This window comes from Phalacrocorax carbo, chromosome 1 (assembly GCF_963921805.1).
Source record: "Phalacrocorax carbo chromosome 1, bPhaCar2.1, whole genome shotgun sequence".
Lineage (NCBI taxonomy): Eukaryota > Metazoa > Chordata > Aves > Suliformes > Phalacrocoracidae > Phalacrocorax > Phalacrocorax carbo.
The window spans coordinates 118,505,964-118,526,622 of record NC_087513.1 but is presented as its reverse complement, the minus strand read 5'-3'; the positions used below and the strand labels follow the sequence as shown (position 1 = coordinate 118,526,622).

At 38.9% G+C, this 20,659-nt stretch overlaps 1 protein-coding gene across 5 annotated transcripts in view; it reads left to right on the top strand.

The window, feature by feature from the left end:
* Positions 1-20,659, top strand: part of ERG (ETS transcription factor ERG) — a 148,054-nt gene that overhangs the window by 83,522 nt on the left and 43,873 nt on the right. The window contains exon 1 of one of the 5 annotated variants that reach the window (XM_064471828.1): positions 986-1,330. The exons of 3 other annotated variants lie outside the window; for them this stretch is intronic. In XM_064471828.1, coding sequence (XP_064327898.1) covers positions 1,313-1,330 — 18 coding nt within the window. In that variant the 5' untranslated portion in view covers positions 986-1,312. Of the gene's footprint in view, positions 1-985; positions 1,331-1,593; positions 1,615-20,659 lie in introns of those variants that run through there. One more of the 5 variants, XM_064471847.1, reaches the window with a different exon arrangement.

Sequence of the window (20,659 nt, the reverse complement as noted above, 5' to 3'; positions counted from 1 at the left end):
AGCGCTGCGGTGCTTTCAAGCAGCATGTCCATGGTTTGAGGTTGTCAAAGGAAGCACTGAGAAATCGTAAACCAGTTAGAGTAGGACAAGCTTTTAAAAATTACAAGGTTATTACAAAATTAATACATTATGACTTCTTTTAATTTTCGAGGGTACTGTTTCCAAGCTTTTCTCGCTGAAAGCTCAGAATCTCTTGACACCAAGAACAATGTCTGTTATGAAAACACAAAATGTTACAAAACTCATAAGAGCAAGGGGGTTGTGCCAGCACTGGATCCTGAGTGGTTCTTTACATGTGGACTTTTATGCTGGCTGGTACTGTAGAAACACTTTGCCTTTCTTATTCCCATCCTCTCTCTTTTTTTCTTTACATTTTTCAGTTCAGCACTCCTAAGCAAGGGTCTGGGACAGGGACAGTATTTTGTTTGCACAGCTGGTAGTTTTGGGGTGCCCCATGACTGCCAAGTGCTACAAAAGGACAAATAAAAATATAACACTGAAAAAAAAAGACTATCACACTCTGCCCAGGAAGGGAATTGCCAGTGAAACGATCTCATTTTCGTGCATAGATAGAGCTGTGAATTAAAGGAAGAGTGTGGAAAATTTAAGATGCTTTATGGCATTCAGTCGTTTGCTTTTGAAATGTATGCCTTTTTGTGGCTTCCTTTCCTCAGTAAGAAAGAGGCATCAAAAAGAAACAATTGTCTCCGATCTACTTGCTGCTTCTCTGAGAAAAAAAGTATGCAAGAAAGTGTCAATAGCTCAAGAATCCAGGAATGAAGTTAATGGACAAATATAGATGTGGTGTAAGCGAGCCTAGACTTCATTAACATATTTGGAGTTACACCCGCTTATACCAAGTCTGGCTTTGGCCCTGAATCAGCAATTCCCCAGTGAACAGACTGCATGAAGCTAGTGCCGAATTTGGCCCATTTCATCTGACATCTGCATCCTGCCTGAAAGTGGCATGTCACACTTGCTGCACATCAGATCACACCTGCCCAGGCAGTCACAGGCAATTGACTTTTTTGTAAAAAAAAAAAAAAAAAAAATTTAAAAAATTTAGTCACATATCATCAAGAAAAACAACATTGTTTTAGGACTCTTATCTCTTCACTCCCAAATATCCTGTTTCTTCGAGCTGCAGTGGCCAGGACCAATAGAAACCTCTTCCTGCCATTGGCTGACTTCATTTCCCAGAGTTAGCACAATCTCATCCGCTCTAAACAACCTCATCAAAACTTCTTTCTGGTCAGAGCGAAGCAATAATTATTATTAGCAATTATTAGCGATCAATAATCTTGATCACATTATGGCAAGCACTATTAAGGTAAGAAAGGGGTACCTTTTTTGTTGGAATTGTTTTCAGTGGCGTGTTCTTTGGTTTCCTTTATCAACCTAGATAAGTTAGAATTGGGCAACACCCCCACTGCCACAATAGAGGACAACAAGATTTCCTTTGTACTGCCTAGTAAATTTCCTTTTTCCTACTCCAACCATCCGCAAGGCTTAAAAACTTCAAACTCGGAAAAAAAATTGGTTTTTTTAAATTCACTGTTCAGTGCTGTGGATTGCATATGCGAAGCCCTTTTATGAGAGCTTCTGAAATTTCTTGTAGGTATCATTCTGTCAACTTGGATGTGTTTGCGGACTGCCATAAGGGGAGAGGGTGTGCACTGGAAGGAAAGAAGGGGTTCCTAAGAGCGCTAAACTTTTGGATACTTTTAAATGTTTCTCTTGTTGATCGGGCCACAAGTATTAGCAAGCGGGAATGAGAGGCATGAGCTCTTGTTTCTGTCTCATGCAGGTGTTAATTATGTGCTTTTCTAGAAACTCTTATCCTGATGCTTGGGACCTTTCTGAATGTTATTTTAATGGTGGCGGCAAGATCTCATGGGCGTGTTCTTTTTGTTTTAATTTTTTGGTCAATAAAATTATCTTATTGGCTTATAAATTGATCTCGGTGCATGGTTTGTTTTTTAAGAATGACTTTGCTGAGCTTTTCAGGTTGTGTCACTTAGAAAGTTGAATAAATCTATATGCCTATCTATCTATCTGGTTTTTGCTTCTCTGTATGTTGCAATAGATAGCAGTTACAGATATAGCAATAGCCGTGATTAATTGCAGAAGTATAACTGTAACTAAACGCTTTGGGATAGCGAAACTAATTTTACGTGAAGAGCAAAAGAGCATGTACAGTGAGGACTCTGCAGCACTGTATTATCAGATTTGGGATCAAGGTATTTGTTTTCTTCTTGGTATTGTGTATTTCTGTACTTTTCTAATTATGCCAGAGATTTAGTAAGAGATAGAGAATAGCAGCGGTGCCTGGCCATTAGCTAAGTGGAGCTGCAGTTTGATTTCTCAGTAACTTCTGCTTAGATATTTGCATTTTAAAGATCATTTGATGCTTTTTGTTATACATTTTGAAATCTGAAAGTCTTGCCTGAAGACAATGTGCTTAAAAAAACTAATGACCCTTCTCTTATTGCAATCACTGATGCTTTCAAGAGGCTGTCTATGGAGACAGAGATCTGAATCTCCTCTGCATTGCTGGCCCGTATCTATTATATGCTAAGCAGCTCCTGAAACAGCTGAATTCCCTTTGGTTTTGCTGCACATTTCAGAGCACACAGGGCATGAGAGGCGCTCTGTGAAAATCTTGAGGTTCGGGGATGTCATGGTTTTAGCTGGGATAGAGTTAATTGCTAAAAGAAGGGCAATGTGCTGAGGTATTATGCTGTTTTTTGTGTCTATTAGTCAGAAGGCACTGTCAATGTTGACAGGAATTTTTTTATTTTACAAAAATTGTGGTACAATGAGATTAGAAGTTGTATGCATTTTGAGGAGCTCTTACTATTTCTTTTTTGATGTTTTTTATTGGCTGAATTATAATACGGTAAATGATTGTAAACAATATATCATCGTTATTATTTTACCTTCACCTTACACTTACAGAGGTGAGAAGAGACTGTATGCAGCTGTGTATTATGTAGCCTGCTAATGCAATGCATACGGCAAAGCCTCCTGAGTGGAAAACCATACATTCTTGTGTTCTCATCTGGGAGGGTGAAACTTGCAGGGGGACATAGGCATCCCAGAATGTTGAGGATTTTGGTGCCCAGGGTGCTGGGAAGGCCTTATATTCTGCAGCAAGGATTCTATTTATTCAAGTGCAAAATGTAAAATGACTGGAAAGAAATGACAGGTGCTTTGTACGCTAGATGCAGGAAATGTACCCTGACATGAAGTTAAGCCAGTCCAAAGACATTCAATTCCTCTTCTGTACTGAGTATATAGTCATTTAACTGAGAGGATTCTGAAATAAAGAAATTCCTTTTAAAGGCCAAGCAGGTGTTTGTGCTTTTGCTAAACAGTTATGTTTAGCAAATGTTCTTTTCAATTTCAATATAGTGGCCTGTGTTGTCTGCTGGCAATGGGTAGCTCAGCTATCCCAGTGTAGGCAAGAAGAGGCTGTGGCTGAGGAAGGTGGAAAGCCGTGTCTGGGTTCTCTGTGCCAGGAATTCACTCTCTTCTTTAGGGAAGCCATGGAGTCTTTAAATGTCAAAATCGGTTTGCAAATGGCTATGTATTTGTTCTTAACCGGGTAGAAATTGCTCTAAACATATACACATGCAAAGGTGGCCTTCCAGTAAAACTTTGCTTCATCCTTTCCGTATCACAAACCTGCAGATGGACCTATGGGACACTTGGGGCTCATGAGAAATCAGACTGGCTTAACTGGGGCTAATTGGTATCTATGAAGGCAAGCATTTGTGTAAGTTTTATAGCACTGGCGTTGACATCATGAACGTGGCTTTACTGGGAGATGTGTCTTATCCCCTGCCCTCCTTCTGCTCTACCCTTTCTTTCCCTTCTCCCCATGACAGGGGAAGTGCTGTGGTGGAAGGTTTCTCCTGAGAAGGCGGACGCAGCAATGTCTTTTTCCTAGGCTCTGACATGGATGGCTTACTTTAACTCGGACCTTTATGCTGTGAGAGCGGCCGTACTTGCTCAGGCCAGGGACCTCTCCCTCTGATGGGGAGTGGGGCCGGCTCCCATGGAGGGCAGCACAAGAAACTGCAGAGAGGAGAGCGGTGGGAGAAGGTGTGTGCCTCCACAGCCATGATTTTGGTTTTACTACGCAGTCCGGGGCTGATATTCCTAATGCATTTGCTTCCCTATACCTGGTGTGCACACGGCTAATCTCACTGTTATGTTTCTTGGCATTTGAAGGATAAAATGTGTTTTTTTTTCAAGTTTTTCAAGTTTTTTTCAACAGTCAGGATTTCAGCAATAAGGTGACATTTCCTTCTGTCACAGTAGTACCTGACAGATACATGCAGTAGCACAACAGTGCAGGGCACTGAAGCTGAAGACTATCATAATCAATGCAGCACTGCTAATTATAAGCATCCTACTAGTTACTGTAAATACAATTTTAGAAAATATCAAAGATTTCTGAATTAGGCATCTGTATTTTTTGGTGGGTTTTTAAATAGAATTGAGCAAAAATTGCTGAAGTATTACCTTGGGGTGAAATAAAAATATTTATCCTGAAGGTCATTTTGTATTTTTCCCCATTATCGTATAGTGGAAGAAAGAACATTAAATAGAAAAATACAAGCAGAGTTCTACTTCCTTGCCATGTAGCAAGCCTGGTTTTATTTCTGTCCCTCCCTGTCAATACAATTATTCTTAGAAAAGCTATTCAGTAAGTTATCTTGACTTAACAATGACTTATTGATTACACTTGTGGATATTTCTTTTACTCTAATTTACTTCTAAATATGCACACATCCACTTTTTATTATTGTTTTCTAATGTGCTGGTCACATGGAAGCTATGATTTCTGGGAGAAAAAGTCTGTGTGTTTGATAAAGGACAGGAGAATCTTTGTGGTTTCTAAGGATTGAAAGAGTATGGATATACTGATTAAAGCAATATATAGTGGCAAGTTGTTTTTTTTCTGGTGAGGAATCTTAGTCTGTGCTTCTCTCTATAGTATTGCTTTTCTCTCACTTCTTTTAGAGACTCTAAGTACTCACTGAAATATTTCTAAATCCAAGGAAAGCTGGAGACAGTTAAAAAAAACCCTGTTCTTGGCGTATGGAAATGTTTAAGTCTTTAGAGGCCTGCATCTGCACTGAATCCAACAGAACAGTAATACAGTAATTTGTACTTCTGTTCCTTGCATTAAAAAAATTATAAAGAGTATTCTCTTTTTGTTCTCATCTCGGTTAGCAAACGATCCAATGGTATATTTAACTTTAAGCCTCTAAATACTTCCATTGGCTTTGGTGTTATGACACAACCTTCTTAAAGCTAAGCATACACCTGAGTGCTCTGGTGAATCAGAAGCAAGAACATAAAGAGTGCCTTAAGCCACTTAGCCTGATCTTGCACTCCTTAATTCAAAATTTCCACCAATGTCATGAAGATTTTGTTCCAATAAAGGCAGTAGAAACAGACCTATAATTATTTCCAGGTAAAATAGTATTTCTGACTCAAATACAGATGTACAATTTCAAAGAAGAAATAGTCATATAAGAACAGAAGATATTTTGGGGATTTTTGTGTTGTTTTCTTTTGCTTTTAATCAGCAGTCATTTAACCCAATCTGGTTTGTGGCTACATATGCCAAAATGAAGTAAAATATAAGGATTTTATTTTGAAAATTACGTCCCCAGGCAAGGAACAACAGCTGGAAAATGTGTATGTTTGACTGTCTGAGTTGGTTTGTTTGTTTGTTTTTTCTTAACAAGAAATATATTATCTCTTAAGGAAATGTTTTCCAGCAAGTTCCACAAGTTACAAAAGGCTTTTCAGAAATAACGTTAAAAAAATCAAGTGCTCTTGGAGAATGACTTGCTGAAAGGTAAATACAAAAGTAGTTTGAGAAATGTGAATGCCAAAGGAAGATACTTATTTTCCAAGTGAGTTTATAATCTAGTAAAAATATATAATGCTGTTCACTCAAAAAGAGGTAGGCTTCATAATGCAAGCCAACAGAATTATTTTGAAAATCAGCAAAGTGGAGAAAAGAAAAAAAAATGGCTTTGTATCACTTGTATTATCAATTTTAACAAAGTAAAAGTGATACAGTAGAACATATCACATGTAGTGCCAAACCTTGTCCAGTTAACAAAAACCTTTTCATTGACTGCAGCGTGGTCTCTATCAGATTCAGTGTTAACTATTTAAAAAATTAATTTCTTTTTATAATTATAGAGAAGCAGAATCATAGAATCATAGATTCTATACTAGCAGTTTTTTACATCGTCAGTAATGAAAAGCCAATGGTCTCACAAAATGGCATGTGTTCTAGTCATCCTGCTGTCCTTTATACATATTTGTGTATTATAGGAGTGTTTGACTCTGTTCGAAACACTGACAATGATACAGAGACTTCAAAGCAGGTATGAAAAAGGTGTCAGTCGTTTCCTTAAAGGATTGTGTCTTTATGGTTGAAGGGGTTATTTTAAATATTGTAACCAAGCCTACCTGAGGTTGGATAGTGCTGTGTCCCTCAATTTATTCCCCTGCCCCCCTTAAAAGAAAGACTGTATAATGCTATAAACAACTCATCACAGTGAACAGAGGGAGAGGAAGTTTCAGGAAATGTGGTGAGATTCAGGTTGCAAACATGTATCACAAGGAAGTTGCCTCTGTCCTTGGCATGCATCCTTAGGCACCGGGTTGCTGATTTTTGCTATGCACATAGTCATCCTATTAGAAACATTAAACATTGCTTTCAGGAAAGGGATATTAGCTGGTAAGGAACAAGTAATATTAGTAATGGTTTTTACTACAGTGTACAAACCAGTGATTAGCGCTTCTGGTACTTATCATGCCATAACTCTAATTTCTTTCAAAGTAAAATGAATAAAAGGACAATTATTGTCATTAAAAAGTCTCTGAACATTAAAAGGTAAAATGAATCATGAGTAATAGAAATTTTTAAAGGCTAGGCTGAAGGACACACCAAGCGATCATCCACATACAGTGCACCAGGCAAAGGGTCTTTTGGAATGGTGGATTTTGGAAATTAATGAGTGGAAGGAATGCATATGATATGACGTCTCCCTTCATTTGCAGTGTATGTTTATTTGTATTGAGTGTACATCTCAACCGATGGGTGGGAAATGGCGTCACTAGGCTGGCGTAACCTTTTCACACTAGGGAAAGAACTGACTGACTTAGTTAAATGTATGTGTTGCCAGGTTAAGCAGTGCCTGATAGATGGGAAGGAAATACAACACCAAATGCCAAGGACTGGGTATATGCAAATACCTGCAGGAAGGGGTGGTGAATAACTATTTATGGGAAGTGGCAGAATGCTTTAAAATGACCTACCTGACTCAAGAGAGATGAGAGAGCGAGATACAGAGAAACAGTGCTATAACTGGGAAGAAAGCCACAGGAGACTGGAAATGTTTTGTTCGACAAATCCCTAATTAGACTTGTGCTGAGGGAAAGTAGCAGCTTATTAATTCTACATGGAAGATTATGCATAACTGCAATGCTAGCCTGTAAGATTTTTTTTTAAACCTCATTCTTTAGAGTTGAAAAACATCTTTTTTTAGACGATATGTTTATTACCTTGATAAACAGTAAAATGCTGCCACAGCAATTACCTTGATGATAAAGAGACTGTAGACAGATACTTCCTGCGTTCATTTCCTACCCAGATAAGTCGCCAAAATCAGGGACTACCAATACAGGAAATGCTTTCAATAGGAACTTCCTATATCTTAATATCTAATTCACTGAAAAGATCTAAGCCCTTCTTGTTTGATATAAAGGTAATGTTATGCCTGTTGCTATTTAAACATTTAAGCCACAGTACAGCACATCTGTTTATGTAAAAATTTAAGACCAATGTTGTTAGGTTGAACTATGAAATATCAGCGTTTTTTTCTGCAATGGTAGGAAAAGTGGCCCTGCATTTTACAATACAGCAGATCAGATCCGTCTAAATACATTGTCATTCTGTAAGATGAAGGGCAAGCAACCTCCCTTCAACTCCTTGTTGCCTGCATCCTTTCCTTATTTGTATGCATCACCAAATAAAATATATGTTTCCCTAACCCTTGAGGTGAACTTCTCCAACAAATAGTTCAGAGCATGTTCTGGATATATTGAAGAGCCACAGCCATCTCTTGCAATCCACAGTGACATATATATTCAACTGAAATGACTGAAGTGGAAATTTTGCGTCACTGTACAGAGAAATAAAACCATGACTAACCTGTATGTTTGAACTTCTGCTAAGAAGAGCAAAAGAAAAGTAAACAAAGAGAGAAAACCTCCATTGCTAATCGTAACTTCAGGGTAATGGCTTTCAGGCACGTGAATAGAATGAATGAGGATTTATGAAACCTGAAGTGAAATTGGCCAAAATGAAGTCAAGAGTATTTGGCCAGTGGCTTGACTGGGCCCAGGCTTTCACCCAAGTCGTTCAGGAACTCAGCCCAAATTTTGTGCGTTGTTTTGCCATGATTCCCCTGGAGTCATTCCAGGTTTCTGCCACTGTGACTGAGATTGGTGTCTTAGCCTTTCCCCCTAGAGTAGTCCTTTGCTGTTGTGGCTTCATATACATCGTGCCTTTTCATCTTTGAAGAATAGACCCACATTCAGTTATCTCCTCAGACTACTGCGGGAAAGGCAGTTGTTTAAGTTCATGTTGTGGTCTAACAGGCTGACATCTGAGGTTGGATTTACAGACCCTTCCAGAGACTGCATTGCTTGGAGCTGTCTGATGGGAGAGCCCATCCTATGGGGACCTGACCCAAAAGCCCGGTTACTGCAGATGGGTTCTGCAAGTTGAAGTTTGTTTTGACAAGTAATTTCCACAAGGCCACATGTGAAGAAGCTCTAGGAAGTTGCCCCTTGGCTTTGGGTTCACAGAACTGCTGGGGAAATAGATGCTCCATCCTGAAAGCAATGTTCCTGGGACATGGTTAGCCAGCTCTTATCTACTTGCATACATTATTATTATTGTTAGTCTTTGGCATATTCATGTCAGCTTCCCTCATGCGTAAGGTATTCCCTTGGAAGTGCTCGAAAATATTGCTTTTTACTAATCAGATCAACTCACTAAAGTGGTAGCCAGAGACATTTTTCACATGATTTCCATACAACCATTACCTTTTAAAAAATTTTCCTGTGATTTGTCATCAAGGCACCGTTACATGTACCATTTTCATGGAATTCAGAATCTGATTGTTTAGTCTACGTAAAGGGGGAAAAAAGAGGGGGATCCTGTGCCTTTAATGTTGTTTATAACGGTTGGACAGAGCTTGTCAGGTGAAGGTTAATTGCTCTCCAGTTAAAGCAGTTCTCTGCACAGATGGGTTATCAGGGCTGAACACTCGTTACAAGATTAATCTCATTTCCGACAAGACTTCCCTTTCCTTCAACTGATTTTTGCTCAGCCATTGGACCTGTCACCAGCCGTTAAAAGAAGGGTGGGTTACCTCTGAGATATTAATGCTTGTGTGCAGTGAAACAATACAAAGTGTGTGTCATATCGGTAGGGAACATCTTTAGGAGACAGCACATTTCAGTGCTGTTCTGAAGGTCGAGATTCATAAACAACAGAAACAATCAGAACATTTGTATTAACCCTCTTAATGAACACAAACTCTGGCTGAATCATCTGTAGGCTCCTTTTTCATGTTCATTCTCTTCTAAATGTGGTATTTTTTCAGTTCCAAAGGTGCGTTATTGTTGAAAATTTTAGCCAACAAAATAGCCACTCGTGAGATGTGGAACCTGGGACTACGCTCCTGTCCAGTCGACTGACTGATGAATGTGGCCACTTCAGTTAATGCTTCTTTCAGCAAGAGGAAATATAGCACAGTGGCCACTCGAAGAAATTCAAACTTTGCGAGCTTTGTCTTGGGTTCTACAGTAAGCCTGTTGAGTTTTCCTTTTTCTCTAAGCTGGAGTAAATCAGAACTGGATCCACTATATCCAATGGGCTACAGAGGCATAAGATGGATGTAAAGTGAAAGGAGAACCAGGCACATCATGTTCTTAGCATAATTGCCTTGCTAGCCCAGACTGCAGCAGATCTGCCAGTCCAGGGTGATCCTGGATGGTTATATGGACTGAGTTCAAGAAGGCTATGGCACAAACACAGAAGTCTCGCTGGAGTTCTGGGTTTATTTCAGGAGTTCTGATACAACCAAAATAACACAACTCGGCAAAAGTGTCTGGCTGCCAAGTTTCTTCCACGCAGCTTTAGTCAGTAAATTCCAAAACACTAAACAAATATTCAAGGCAACAAACAGGGTAGCTCTTATGTTTCCTCAGAGTTTCCTGTCCTGGCTTTGGTTCAACATGATCCTGTCGATGGTGCTGAGTCTCTCCATTGACTTCGGTGAATTTTGAATCAAGCTGAGTTGCCCCAGCCAAAAAAGCAAGCTCTGTGGAGGGTCGCAGGCAGCAGAGTATTCATTGAATGGCTGTTGTAGACGTGATCCATCAAACCGTACAGATGCATGCTGAACTGAAAGCGTCTGAGCTGTTCCACTGATGTTTTAGATTATGGGTGTGCAAACGTGCCTCATTGTGCTGGGCTCTGCAATGGCGAGGTGTTGGCCCCCACTTTCTTTTTATTGAACTAATAAGACAAATCCAGCACATTTTATACACCTGAAAGGACAGAGGTGTCTGCACAAGTACAACATTAGACATTAAGTAGTAAGGAGACTTATGTCCAGTTATTTCTTCTGATTTGGAGTGAAAATATAGGAAAAGAATACAGAGAGACAGATCATCGTCCTTGTCTGATAGATACACAGCAAAAAAGGCATTTTGTTTCCATGCGTAGGGCTCCTACATAGTGAAAAGAATAAATTTGTATGCAATGTTAGTAATATTGGTCAAGAAACAGTTATTCTCCTGAAAATGTTTCAGTGAAGGTCTTTGCTGAAACTGTTTATTTTTAATATGTGGTTTATAAACATTTAGCAAAACTAATATTACCTGAAAAAATAGTTTTTGTTAGAAAACTTCATTCTACAGCTTCTGTCAATTTCTTAATTTTCTTTTTTGTTTTCTTTTAATCATCAGAGTAGTCTAATAAATTCACTGTGGAATTCTTAGGGTTCTTTTAATACTGGTGAGATTAAAAATAAATTTTCCTTTGATTGAGAATCCACAAGTTTTAAGGAAATGCACTCACTATAGTTATAAAGCTGAACTGGAAGGTAGACAGGAATGTAACCTCTGGATGTCATACTCTTCAGCAGCATGCATTCAGAGCCAAAGAAATTTAAGTAAGTGGATTCCATTACTGATTCTAATAAGATAGAAAAAGTGCATAGTAAATCTTTACAATCCCAACTAAATCATTGGTGCTTTATGCCAAAGGAGGCAAGTTTAGTAGAAGGTCTTTAAATGGACCAGGTTGACATTTACAAAAAAAAAAAAAAGGTCCCTTGGGTTAAGTTGTTAAATCTCTGCTTATAGCTCTGAAAAAAGGTTTTGGTTTTCCAAGGTGCTGATCAACTAGAGAGTGCCCGCTATTTCTGCTCAGTGAGACTTTGGATGGATTTTTGAAGATGGACTGCTTGCTCACAATTGGAATGTGTTGTTATGCCACTTACCTGCTTTCACTGAGGTGAAAATAAACCCTCTACTTAGTTCATACTACCTTCCTAGAGTTTTCTTTTTTTTTTTTTTAATCTGAAAATATCCAATGTTTGTAGTATCACAAGTAAAGATAATGCACATCTATATATCTTAGTAGCAATTTTCTTTCCAAATATTACAACTTCGGGGGCTTGAAGGCTTTTATGACACTGGAGAGGATCAATTAAGAGGGCTGGTAGATTGCTTGAAAAGGTCATCAGTAAGTGGGGTGTCTGGGAGTCCCAAGGCATTGTTTTCCTTTTCTTTCCCTAGCTCATCTTCTGCCCCTTTCCTTAGTGAAAAGATGAGGCCTCAGAGAAATTCAGAAGGTTGAATAAGAAGACAAGGGAAAATATTACAAAAGATTCTACACTAGAGTTTTGAGGTGGAGGTGGGGAGCAACGTGATACAATATTGAAATTAAGGTGACAATAAGGAATGTTACAATTTTTGTCAGTAAAAATTATTGAGAATTCATGACATGGTGACATGAGCTTAAAAATAATGGAATTTCAGGGAATAATATATGTCACATTGTTCATCTTCTTACCTTTTAAACCTTGAAATTAACAATTTTTTAGCTGAAATGAAAACTAGTAGTCTTAGGTTTTCAGCTGACTCTAGAATTTAGGTTCAAAGGAACCCAAGGTTCAGTAAGATCATGAAAGTTGGCAACTACAGTTGCTAAAAAGGAAGCTTGATAAATCCTCAGAATTAACTCTCTTAAAATCTTAGATAAGATAAAGCAAATAGGATTGGGATGATGCTGAAAATGGAACTTCTAAGTTTGATAATGACACTGAAATTAGATGCTGACCAGAAGCAGGAACAATGCAATTTGCTTCAAAGTAATTTACAAACTACTGCATAAGCAATTGAAGCAATAATAATTAGTGCTGGTCAGTGCTGCAAAAAAAAAAAAACAAAGTGAAAGGTGGGAAAACAATATCTGTCAAAGAAGTACTTTGAGCCATGACGTGTCCTAAGGAGGACAAAGTTTTAGACTTTTTGAAACTATCAGCTTAGTATACAGGGGACAGTAGGAGAAAAGAAAAACAAAGTGATTATACTCTGAATTTTCATGACAGTGAGTATAAACTGTAATCTCCAGTACTTCAGAGACCATTTACAATCACCAGACTTGTGTAAATAAATGAGAATGTGACCAAGCAAAGGAGAACAGAGGCCCAAACTTCCAAAAAAGTCTAGCTTTGCAAGCAAAGAAGTCCTACACAAAACACCACCAAAGTTTCTGTATTTTTCCTGTGAATTAGGCAAATGCCCAGAGAATTCAAAGCCCAAAGTACAAGCTAAAAATTTGCATTTGCTTTTACAGAACAGTGGGCAGCTGTAGAAGACTCTTTTTTGTGCAAACACTCTGAGCTTCTTTTATTAAATGTGGCTGGGCTCAAGCAGCCAGCCCTGCTGCGCCCTTCAGCCACAGCCTGGCAGAGGTGCTGTGCAAAGGCCACTGCCATCCTCTGGGAGATCACCACTGCTGGAGCAGGAGTGGCTGTGCTGCTCTCTGCAACAAGGAAATGCCTTCCTTTACAGGCAAGTTGTGTCAGGGCAAAGACAAGCACTTCCCTACCTGCCTTGTACTTAGCAAATGGCAGAGCAAGTCATCTCCCTGTTCCAGGGGATGTGATGCCTATGGTGGTCCCAGCACAACTCTGGAAATGATACACAAGGAGTTCTCCTCAGTTCATACATGTGAATGCATTCTCCTGATCACATATATCGTTTCTGGGGCAAGTCATTTAGCAAAAGGCTTAGCATAACATGTCAGAGATTTATGTAAGACTATTTGTAAGCTCAGCTGGCTCAGAAGTATACTGCACTGTGATTCCCTAGTTTGTCCTACTGCTAGAAGGTCCTTACAGAGCTGGCATGAAAATTATATTCAATCAGCCACTGTGTTTTTCTAAGCTATATCTTCTGTATTTGCTATAGTATGAACATGTTAATATCCATCCAGTCTATTCCAGTCTGTTATCCAGTGTCTCCACTAAATACCAAATGCTGCCTCTATCTTCTTTTACGTGACAGGAAATTCAATGCAGAAGTTCGCAATAGAAGTATGGGGTTTTTTTTTCCCCTTTCTCTTTTAGTATTCCTTTCTGATTTACTTTCTAAGCATCCTAGAGCCCGTGGGTTTGCTGATCAAATGTCAAAACCTATCTCTAAACTAAAATTAGTATTTTTTTTAAAGTTAGTTTTGTACACTGCGCCAAAAAATCCACCTCATTTTTCTCCATATATTGAAGTCTTACAGTGCTAAGCAATGGATAGTCTTTACTATAAATTGTAACCACTGTGGATATCTTCAGCACACCAAAGTCTTCATGAACATTACCTCGACTGCCTCTGATTTTCTCAGTTTCTGCGGTTGAATGTGTTGTACTCAATGCCTTCCCAGTGCTCCAGCCACCAGCAGAATCCTTCAGTCTCAAAAGACTTCAGCCTATTTTTTAATCATCCATATTCTTTCCTTCCCTAGATTTCTTTGATCTCCTTTAAGACTACTTCACCTCTTCCTCTGCTCTCTTTTGCTCAGATTGCCTTTTCTCTGCTTTAGCTAGTCCTAAGCTGTTCTGAAGGACAGAGCTCGTGTCATACTGTCTGTCTCCTGAATCTTCACATAAACCTCTTACACTCCTTTCCACCAGAAACACAATTCACCTGACTCTGCAAATTTCAGTACTTTGTTTGTATGGGACAACATTGCCCTCTGAATGATGAAAACACAGGAGGAAAATACCCTCCTCTTTGTATAATCAGTAGCCCGCTAATTACTTCTGTTGTTGCTGGCTAAGTACAGGACATTTTGCCTTTTTTAATTCCCATGTTGTAAGCACAGTGGGAACAGAGAGTTATGTAGCACCAATGAGTCAGAGCAGGTTCTGTACATGCGTGGTGTGATGGCTAATGACTTGGGCAGAGGAGTGGAGGGGAGGCTTTTCAGTTGTGTCCACAAATCCACAGTGTGACTTCAAAAATCACTATGTATTTTCAAAAACAGCTACTTTTTTTCAGGTTCCCATCCTGAGACATTTTTGTTTTGATTATCAGAGCTTTTCTATTTCCCACAGAATTGGTGTCATTACTAACTTCTCCGCACTTTTAATCTGGTGTGAAATGGGACATTATACTACTCAGCTGCTAAAATTTCATAAGCTGCCACAAAGCTCAGTTAATGCTGAAGTTGTTCTACTGCTTTGAGAAATATCTATAAATTAAAGGCTGTTAGCTCTTATTTACGAATAATTCTATTTATATCAACAGAAGTGCTGATATAAAACATCAGTGTGGAATGCAAAACTTCTAGCTACCAAGTTTTAAAATGAGTAGTATAGTTTTCTTTGCAAGAATTGATGATTTCCCTGACACCTAGAAAATACTCTAAGAGTTAGAAAAATATCCTTAGGGATTGTAGAAGAAATAGAGTTCAGGACTTCAGACTTTGAAAACGGCATAAATAAGAACTGAATTTTCAAATGCTGATTAAAAAAAAAACCTATTTGTGCATGTAACAAATGTAATATTTAGTGTAGTAACATACAAAACCTATCAGTAGAAAAAGTAGAATACCAGAAGATGTGGCAGGAATTTTAAAAGTTTCTAGCAAACTTTTTCTCCACAGTCGTGACTGAAGTCTGAAGCTTCAGAGGGCAATAAACAGCTTTAAAACATGCCTGGTCAGTGATGAAATACTCAACATGAGGAAGCAAAAATCTTCCTGAAGCCTTAGATCTGTTTTCCATATTCTTACAAAAGAGTTGGTTTCTAAAGATCTGTTTTCAATTTCAGTGTTACTGGAAGTATCTTATAAGAAAAGAGTTCAGAACCTTTTATATATTTAAAAGACATTCAGAAGAGTCAGCATTCTCTTATTAAAACCAAGTACATGTTTCTGTTGACTCTGATGGAACAAAATTAGTTCTCATTGAACAATTTAAAATAATTTTGTTTTGGTAAAAATAGTTTGAAAACCTAAGCAATCACTTTGTATTTGGCTGGCTGCAGAATTACAGTCTGGAGAAATCTGTGCTTTGAACAGATGCCTAGTTCAAAGATGGATACCTGAGGCTGGGCACCTACATGTATGTGTGCATTATAATTGTTTGCTTGACTTGCAAATGTATTGAACACCCACAACTACAAAAGCCTCATTAACTGGATGTGTTCCAGATGAATTGAATGATATATTAAGAAAACTCTAAGACTTTCCTTGGTCAAATTCCAGTCTTCAGTCTGTCAGGCTCTCAGAGGGAAAATAAAACATAAAAAGCCCACCCTCCTGCTCTCATGTCAAGTACTCATATCGACTTACTGTTGCCTTTGGCTTACCTCAGCTGTTGGCAGCTCCTGACTTTATCAAAAGGCAAGCCCCAACATTGCAGTAGGGCAGGAGGATTCTGCACATGAGGGGTGAAAGCCATCTTCCCTTTGGTGGGACATGATGCATTAGGGAATTTGCCCCAGCAGGAGCCTGCAGGATACTCCATCCCACCATGCATAGGTATCTATAGCAGGGAAGGTCTGGGGCTGATGGGGGAGCACAGAGGGGCACTGTCAGTACCATACATTGCGTTTGCTCCTGCGTATTCTCTCCATTGTGAGGTCCAGGGTTGGTCCTGAGCAGTCAAAGAGCATCCAAAAGTGGAGAGACCCCTCCAGTTTCCCCCTTGCTGTCGTGACCTTGACACAGAAAGGCAGATCGGTTAGAGCAGAGCCAGAGAAAGCAGCTGCAGAAGGAGCCTGGACAGGGATGAGTCGTTTGTATGGTTTTAGCTGGGCTTCCTCCAGACTGTGCTGAATAGCTCTTTGCTCTTCTTTTCCCCTTACTCAGTCTTTTCTCTTCACCTCCACTCCAGTTCTTGCCCGCCTTACAGAGTAGCCTTTCATTGTTTATTATCTTCTGCATAGCTCATTGAAATTGAATAATAACCTGTGGCACAACCACGACAGTCACAATGGTCACACTATGCACTGAACTTGTGCTTTGTATCTATTTCCCTCTGCTTGGGTCCCTTCTGTGTTAGCTGCAAGCATTTTGTGACAGGGTCTATCTATGATTTGCCTCAGTTCTGTGCCCAAGAGAGCAGAGTCCGTTTCTTTCTTGCGTCTAGCACTGCATAACATTCATGGTTAGTAAATACTGTTAAGGCATTTGAAAGGTCCTGTTTGCTGCAGTACCACTGCAATTTTGAAGTCCACAGTAGGAAGTCAGCACATCGTGACATGAGTGTTGCTCCATATCTCCTTCTCTGTAGACTACACCTTTCATGGTAATGCCAAGATCTTGCTCATACATGGCAGTGTTTTGGACTGTGGGTTTTAATTGCAAGTGATTGCAAAGACTGTGTTTTTGCATCTTTTATCAACAGAAAAAAGAAAGGAACCACCCTTTTCACTGCAAAAGTGGGGTCTCCCTACCTAAAGATTTCAAAGCTAGTCAGATTCTTGATTTGGAGAAAATCCTTCCAGTTGTGTTGATTCTACAAATGTTTCTTTCTTACTTGCATAATTGTCATGGACAGCAAGGCTAAAACAATTTGTTCCGTATTTACTTTTATTCCTTCTTTCTGCTTTTATATCCTTGACAAGCCAAATATGGAATCAGGATTTAGAAATGGCATGGTGACATTTATCATTGACTTTTATCCTGTGTCTCAGTGACTGATACACATTATACCTATGAGAGTTTAGTGTATGGGTTTTCTTGGTTTATTGAATACTGGGAACCTTAGAGATTGCTCAGGTCAGCCAGGAACTAAATCAACATGATCTTCTGGTTTTCCCTTCTTACAGAACAACATGTATCATTTTGCTTTATTTAGTCCATGCTTTCATTTTATTAGATTGCAGAGAAGCATAAACGGTGTCTGTTTACATTCCTTACTGATTCAACTTGAAATTATGACCAAGTATGGCTTGAGTAGTCTATAAAAAGATATGGTAGTTTCTGGCTGTCAGACATAGAAAGGTGTTCCTGGAAGCTCAAAACCCAGAGTGCAAATCAGTTAGCCTTCTCGATGATTTTGAAACCTCAAATCCTTTGAAATAGTTGGCAACTTGCCCGTTGCATATTTACAGTTGCACAACTCTTCCTCTCTGTGAGTTTTAAAAGTTCCTCCTTCCTTTTTTCTTTAAGTCCCTTGGCAGCATCAAAACAGCTTCTCTCCCTCTCTCAGTCTTTCCCCTCTCCCCAGCCCTCCCCCCTCTAGCTTGCTCTCTCCTTGGTATGGCACATTGTTCTGTGGAAATGGGTTGTTTTGAGTTCACACTTTGTTTTCCTGCTGTTTTTCTGGGAAGCTGGACGTGGCACAAAAGATATGGGAACAGCTTGTAGGAAATGGGTTTGTTTGGGGAAACAATAAAGGAGAAACAGCCCGCATAGCTCTCCTGTATGTTTGAAAGCATAGCATACAGTATATAAGGACATTTCGGGGGTCATTGAAAAATACAGTCAATATCAGAGCTGCAGGGCATGATTTTAGCAAGAGGGATAACGTTGGTAATGACTAGTTCAGAAGAGATACTGCTACCGGGAAAAACTGCAGGATTTTTCGTGTTGCCACATCAAAGATCACCACGTGCATTTTCCTTTTCTTCTTCACATCTATAATTAAAAATGGGCCACAACCTGTTTCTGCTGCATACTAGATGCAGCAGAAAACATGGTCGCTAAGCCACAAGTTGCACAATAAAGGTAGAGGCCGAATTTGTGAGGCAGTTCTCCTAAAAAGGGAAAAAGAATGAAAAAGGTTGAAAAGTTCCTAAAATAATTGTTTAAATTCTGTAATTTTGGGTTGGTGATTTTGTTCAGAAATGCATTGCTTAAATAAAGTAATAAGAACTCAGTTTAAAAGTAAAACCACAGGTGTAATTGGGATTAATTTTTTTTGAGTGTCACAAAGCAGATTTTTTTGTGTTTGCGAGGGTTTCTTCTTGTTGTTGCTTTGTCTTGTTTTGTTTGGGGACAAACAAAGAGCATTCACTCCAACCTTTATCTGTCATAGGTATCAAACCACATTTTTCTTCTGATCCATTGGTTTGGCTACCTCTCCAGCAACAATATACCTAAAACTATACCAGTCTCTTTGACTGATCCATAGTTAATGTTTGAGCTAAAACAGCAATATCCTCACTTTATACTGGTTCAGCAGAGCAGGCTAAATATGCTTAAATGTAAGCGTGCTCTTAACTTCATTGCTATTTTACCAAGCACTTTCCTGTGTTAATCTTTGCACATGCAGAAATGACTTAATACTGTGACATTCAACCCCGTATTAATTTCATTAGTCATGTGGTGTGGCAAATGACTAAAATAACATGTTCTGAAGTATGAATCCAGATATTCATTATAAACAATTATAGGAAAGTATGTTAGGCTATACACTGTAAAGGTTATCATGACAGGAAGTCATATTTTACATACACAGTGGGCATACTTGGAAAGCTCAATCTGAATTTAGAAAGATTACGCATCTGAGCAATATTCCATATGTTTGTAAAATGGGGAATACCATGAGAAGCATATCATACTAAATATGTATATATTCAATGTATACATGGAAGATCGAGAATAAAAAGGTGGCTGAGGAAAAGGAAGGGAAACTAATATAAACAAAGGACTTTCTGTTACAATGTTGTGCAAAAATGGAGAGCGCTATTAATGTAGTGAATTTTGAAAAAGCAATAGCAATTTGCATTTTATTTCCAGTTATCTAATGCAGATAAGTCAGTCAAAAATATAATGAGAAATACATTAAGAAGTAAATAAAATCATCCTCACAAATCAAGATGGCTTAAGCAGTGTTCACAAAAGCTATCAAGCAAGGAAGTTACTTTAATAAATGTTGGGTGTGATAAGTGTTCTCTAAATAGGAGGGTGAGAATTTTAAATGTGTATAAAGGTGAATGTAGGGGAGCATCTGAGACCTTGTCAGACTGATGCATCAGAGAAGAGGATCTCCAGCTCCAGGGGGTGCCTGAGGAGGAAGCTGAGCTGCAGGAAAGCAGCTCTGCAGATGCCCAAGAATGGTTTCCCCTCCCTCTCCCTTGGCCGATTGCCTCGCCTGACTGCTGGGTTGAGGGGACCAGCCAGATTTAACGGGTAACACACCCAGTGGACACCCATTTGTTTTCCCATGATTTCACTGGGGTAACTAATTTTACATTTGGAGCTAAGATCCCCCATAACTGCAGTCTTTCCAACCAGAAAGTGAGCGACCTGTTCGTGGCACACATGTGTGCGCACGTGCGCAAACACCATACACAGAGGCACTACAGGGAAGTGATGGGTCACCCAGAAGTTCAATTCATGGCCATCGTCCAAGTGTTATTTCCCTAATGCTGCTAAGCATTCATAAAAACCAAAGGTTCATTGGAAAGGAAGCTGATTTGGATGCTCTTTTAAGTTTTACCCCTATTATTTAATTCTTTCATCAATGCAATGGCTGTAAAGGTCTCTTCATTCCTTCCTATACATTTCTCATCACTTTGCTGATGAGTTTGTGTTTGGTACATAGTATGCCACAGAGAAAAGCATTTTAAAGCCTGCATTATTTTTACTTTAAAATCAGTTCAGAGATTGAGGATGGGATTATCTAAAAATCTGTGTGTGTGTGTATACTTATGTGCATATATATAAAATGGGCATATATAATTATGTATACAAATATATATGTAGTGGATCAACCCACCACGGTTAACAAATATTAAACTTAGTATAAATGTAATGTATAATCTTGTAGTTTGGGCTAAATGGTAGGAAAAAGAGCTGCAGGTGTTACCTTCTCGTGATAACACTGGACAAATCTTTTGAATAAGGCAGAAAAAAACCCATGCGATATCTTTCTGTTAAGAAAGTTCTCAATAAAGTTACCAAAACCAAAGTAACAGGGCAGTTACCGTGTTCAAGCAAAGCCTTTGGTTCTGGACAGATGACTAACTCCAATAAGTATGCAGTAATTCTTGAAGATATCCCATTCAAACTGCTGGGGCTACC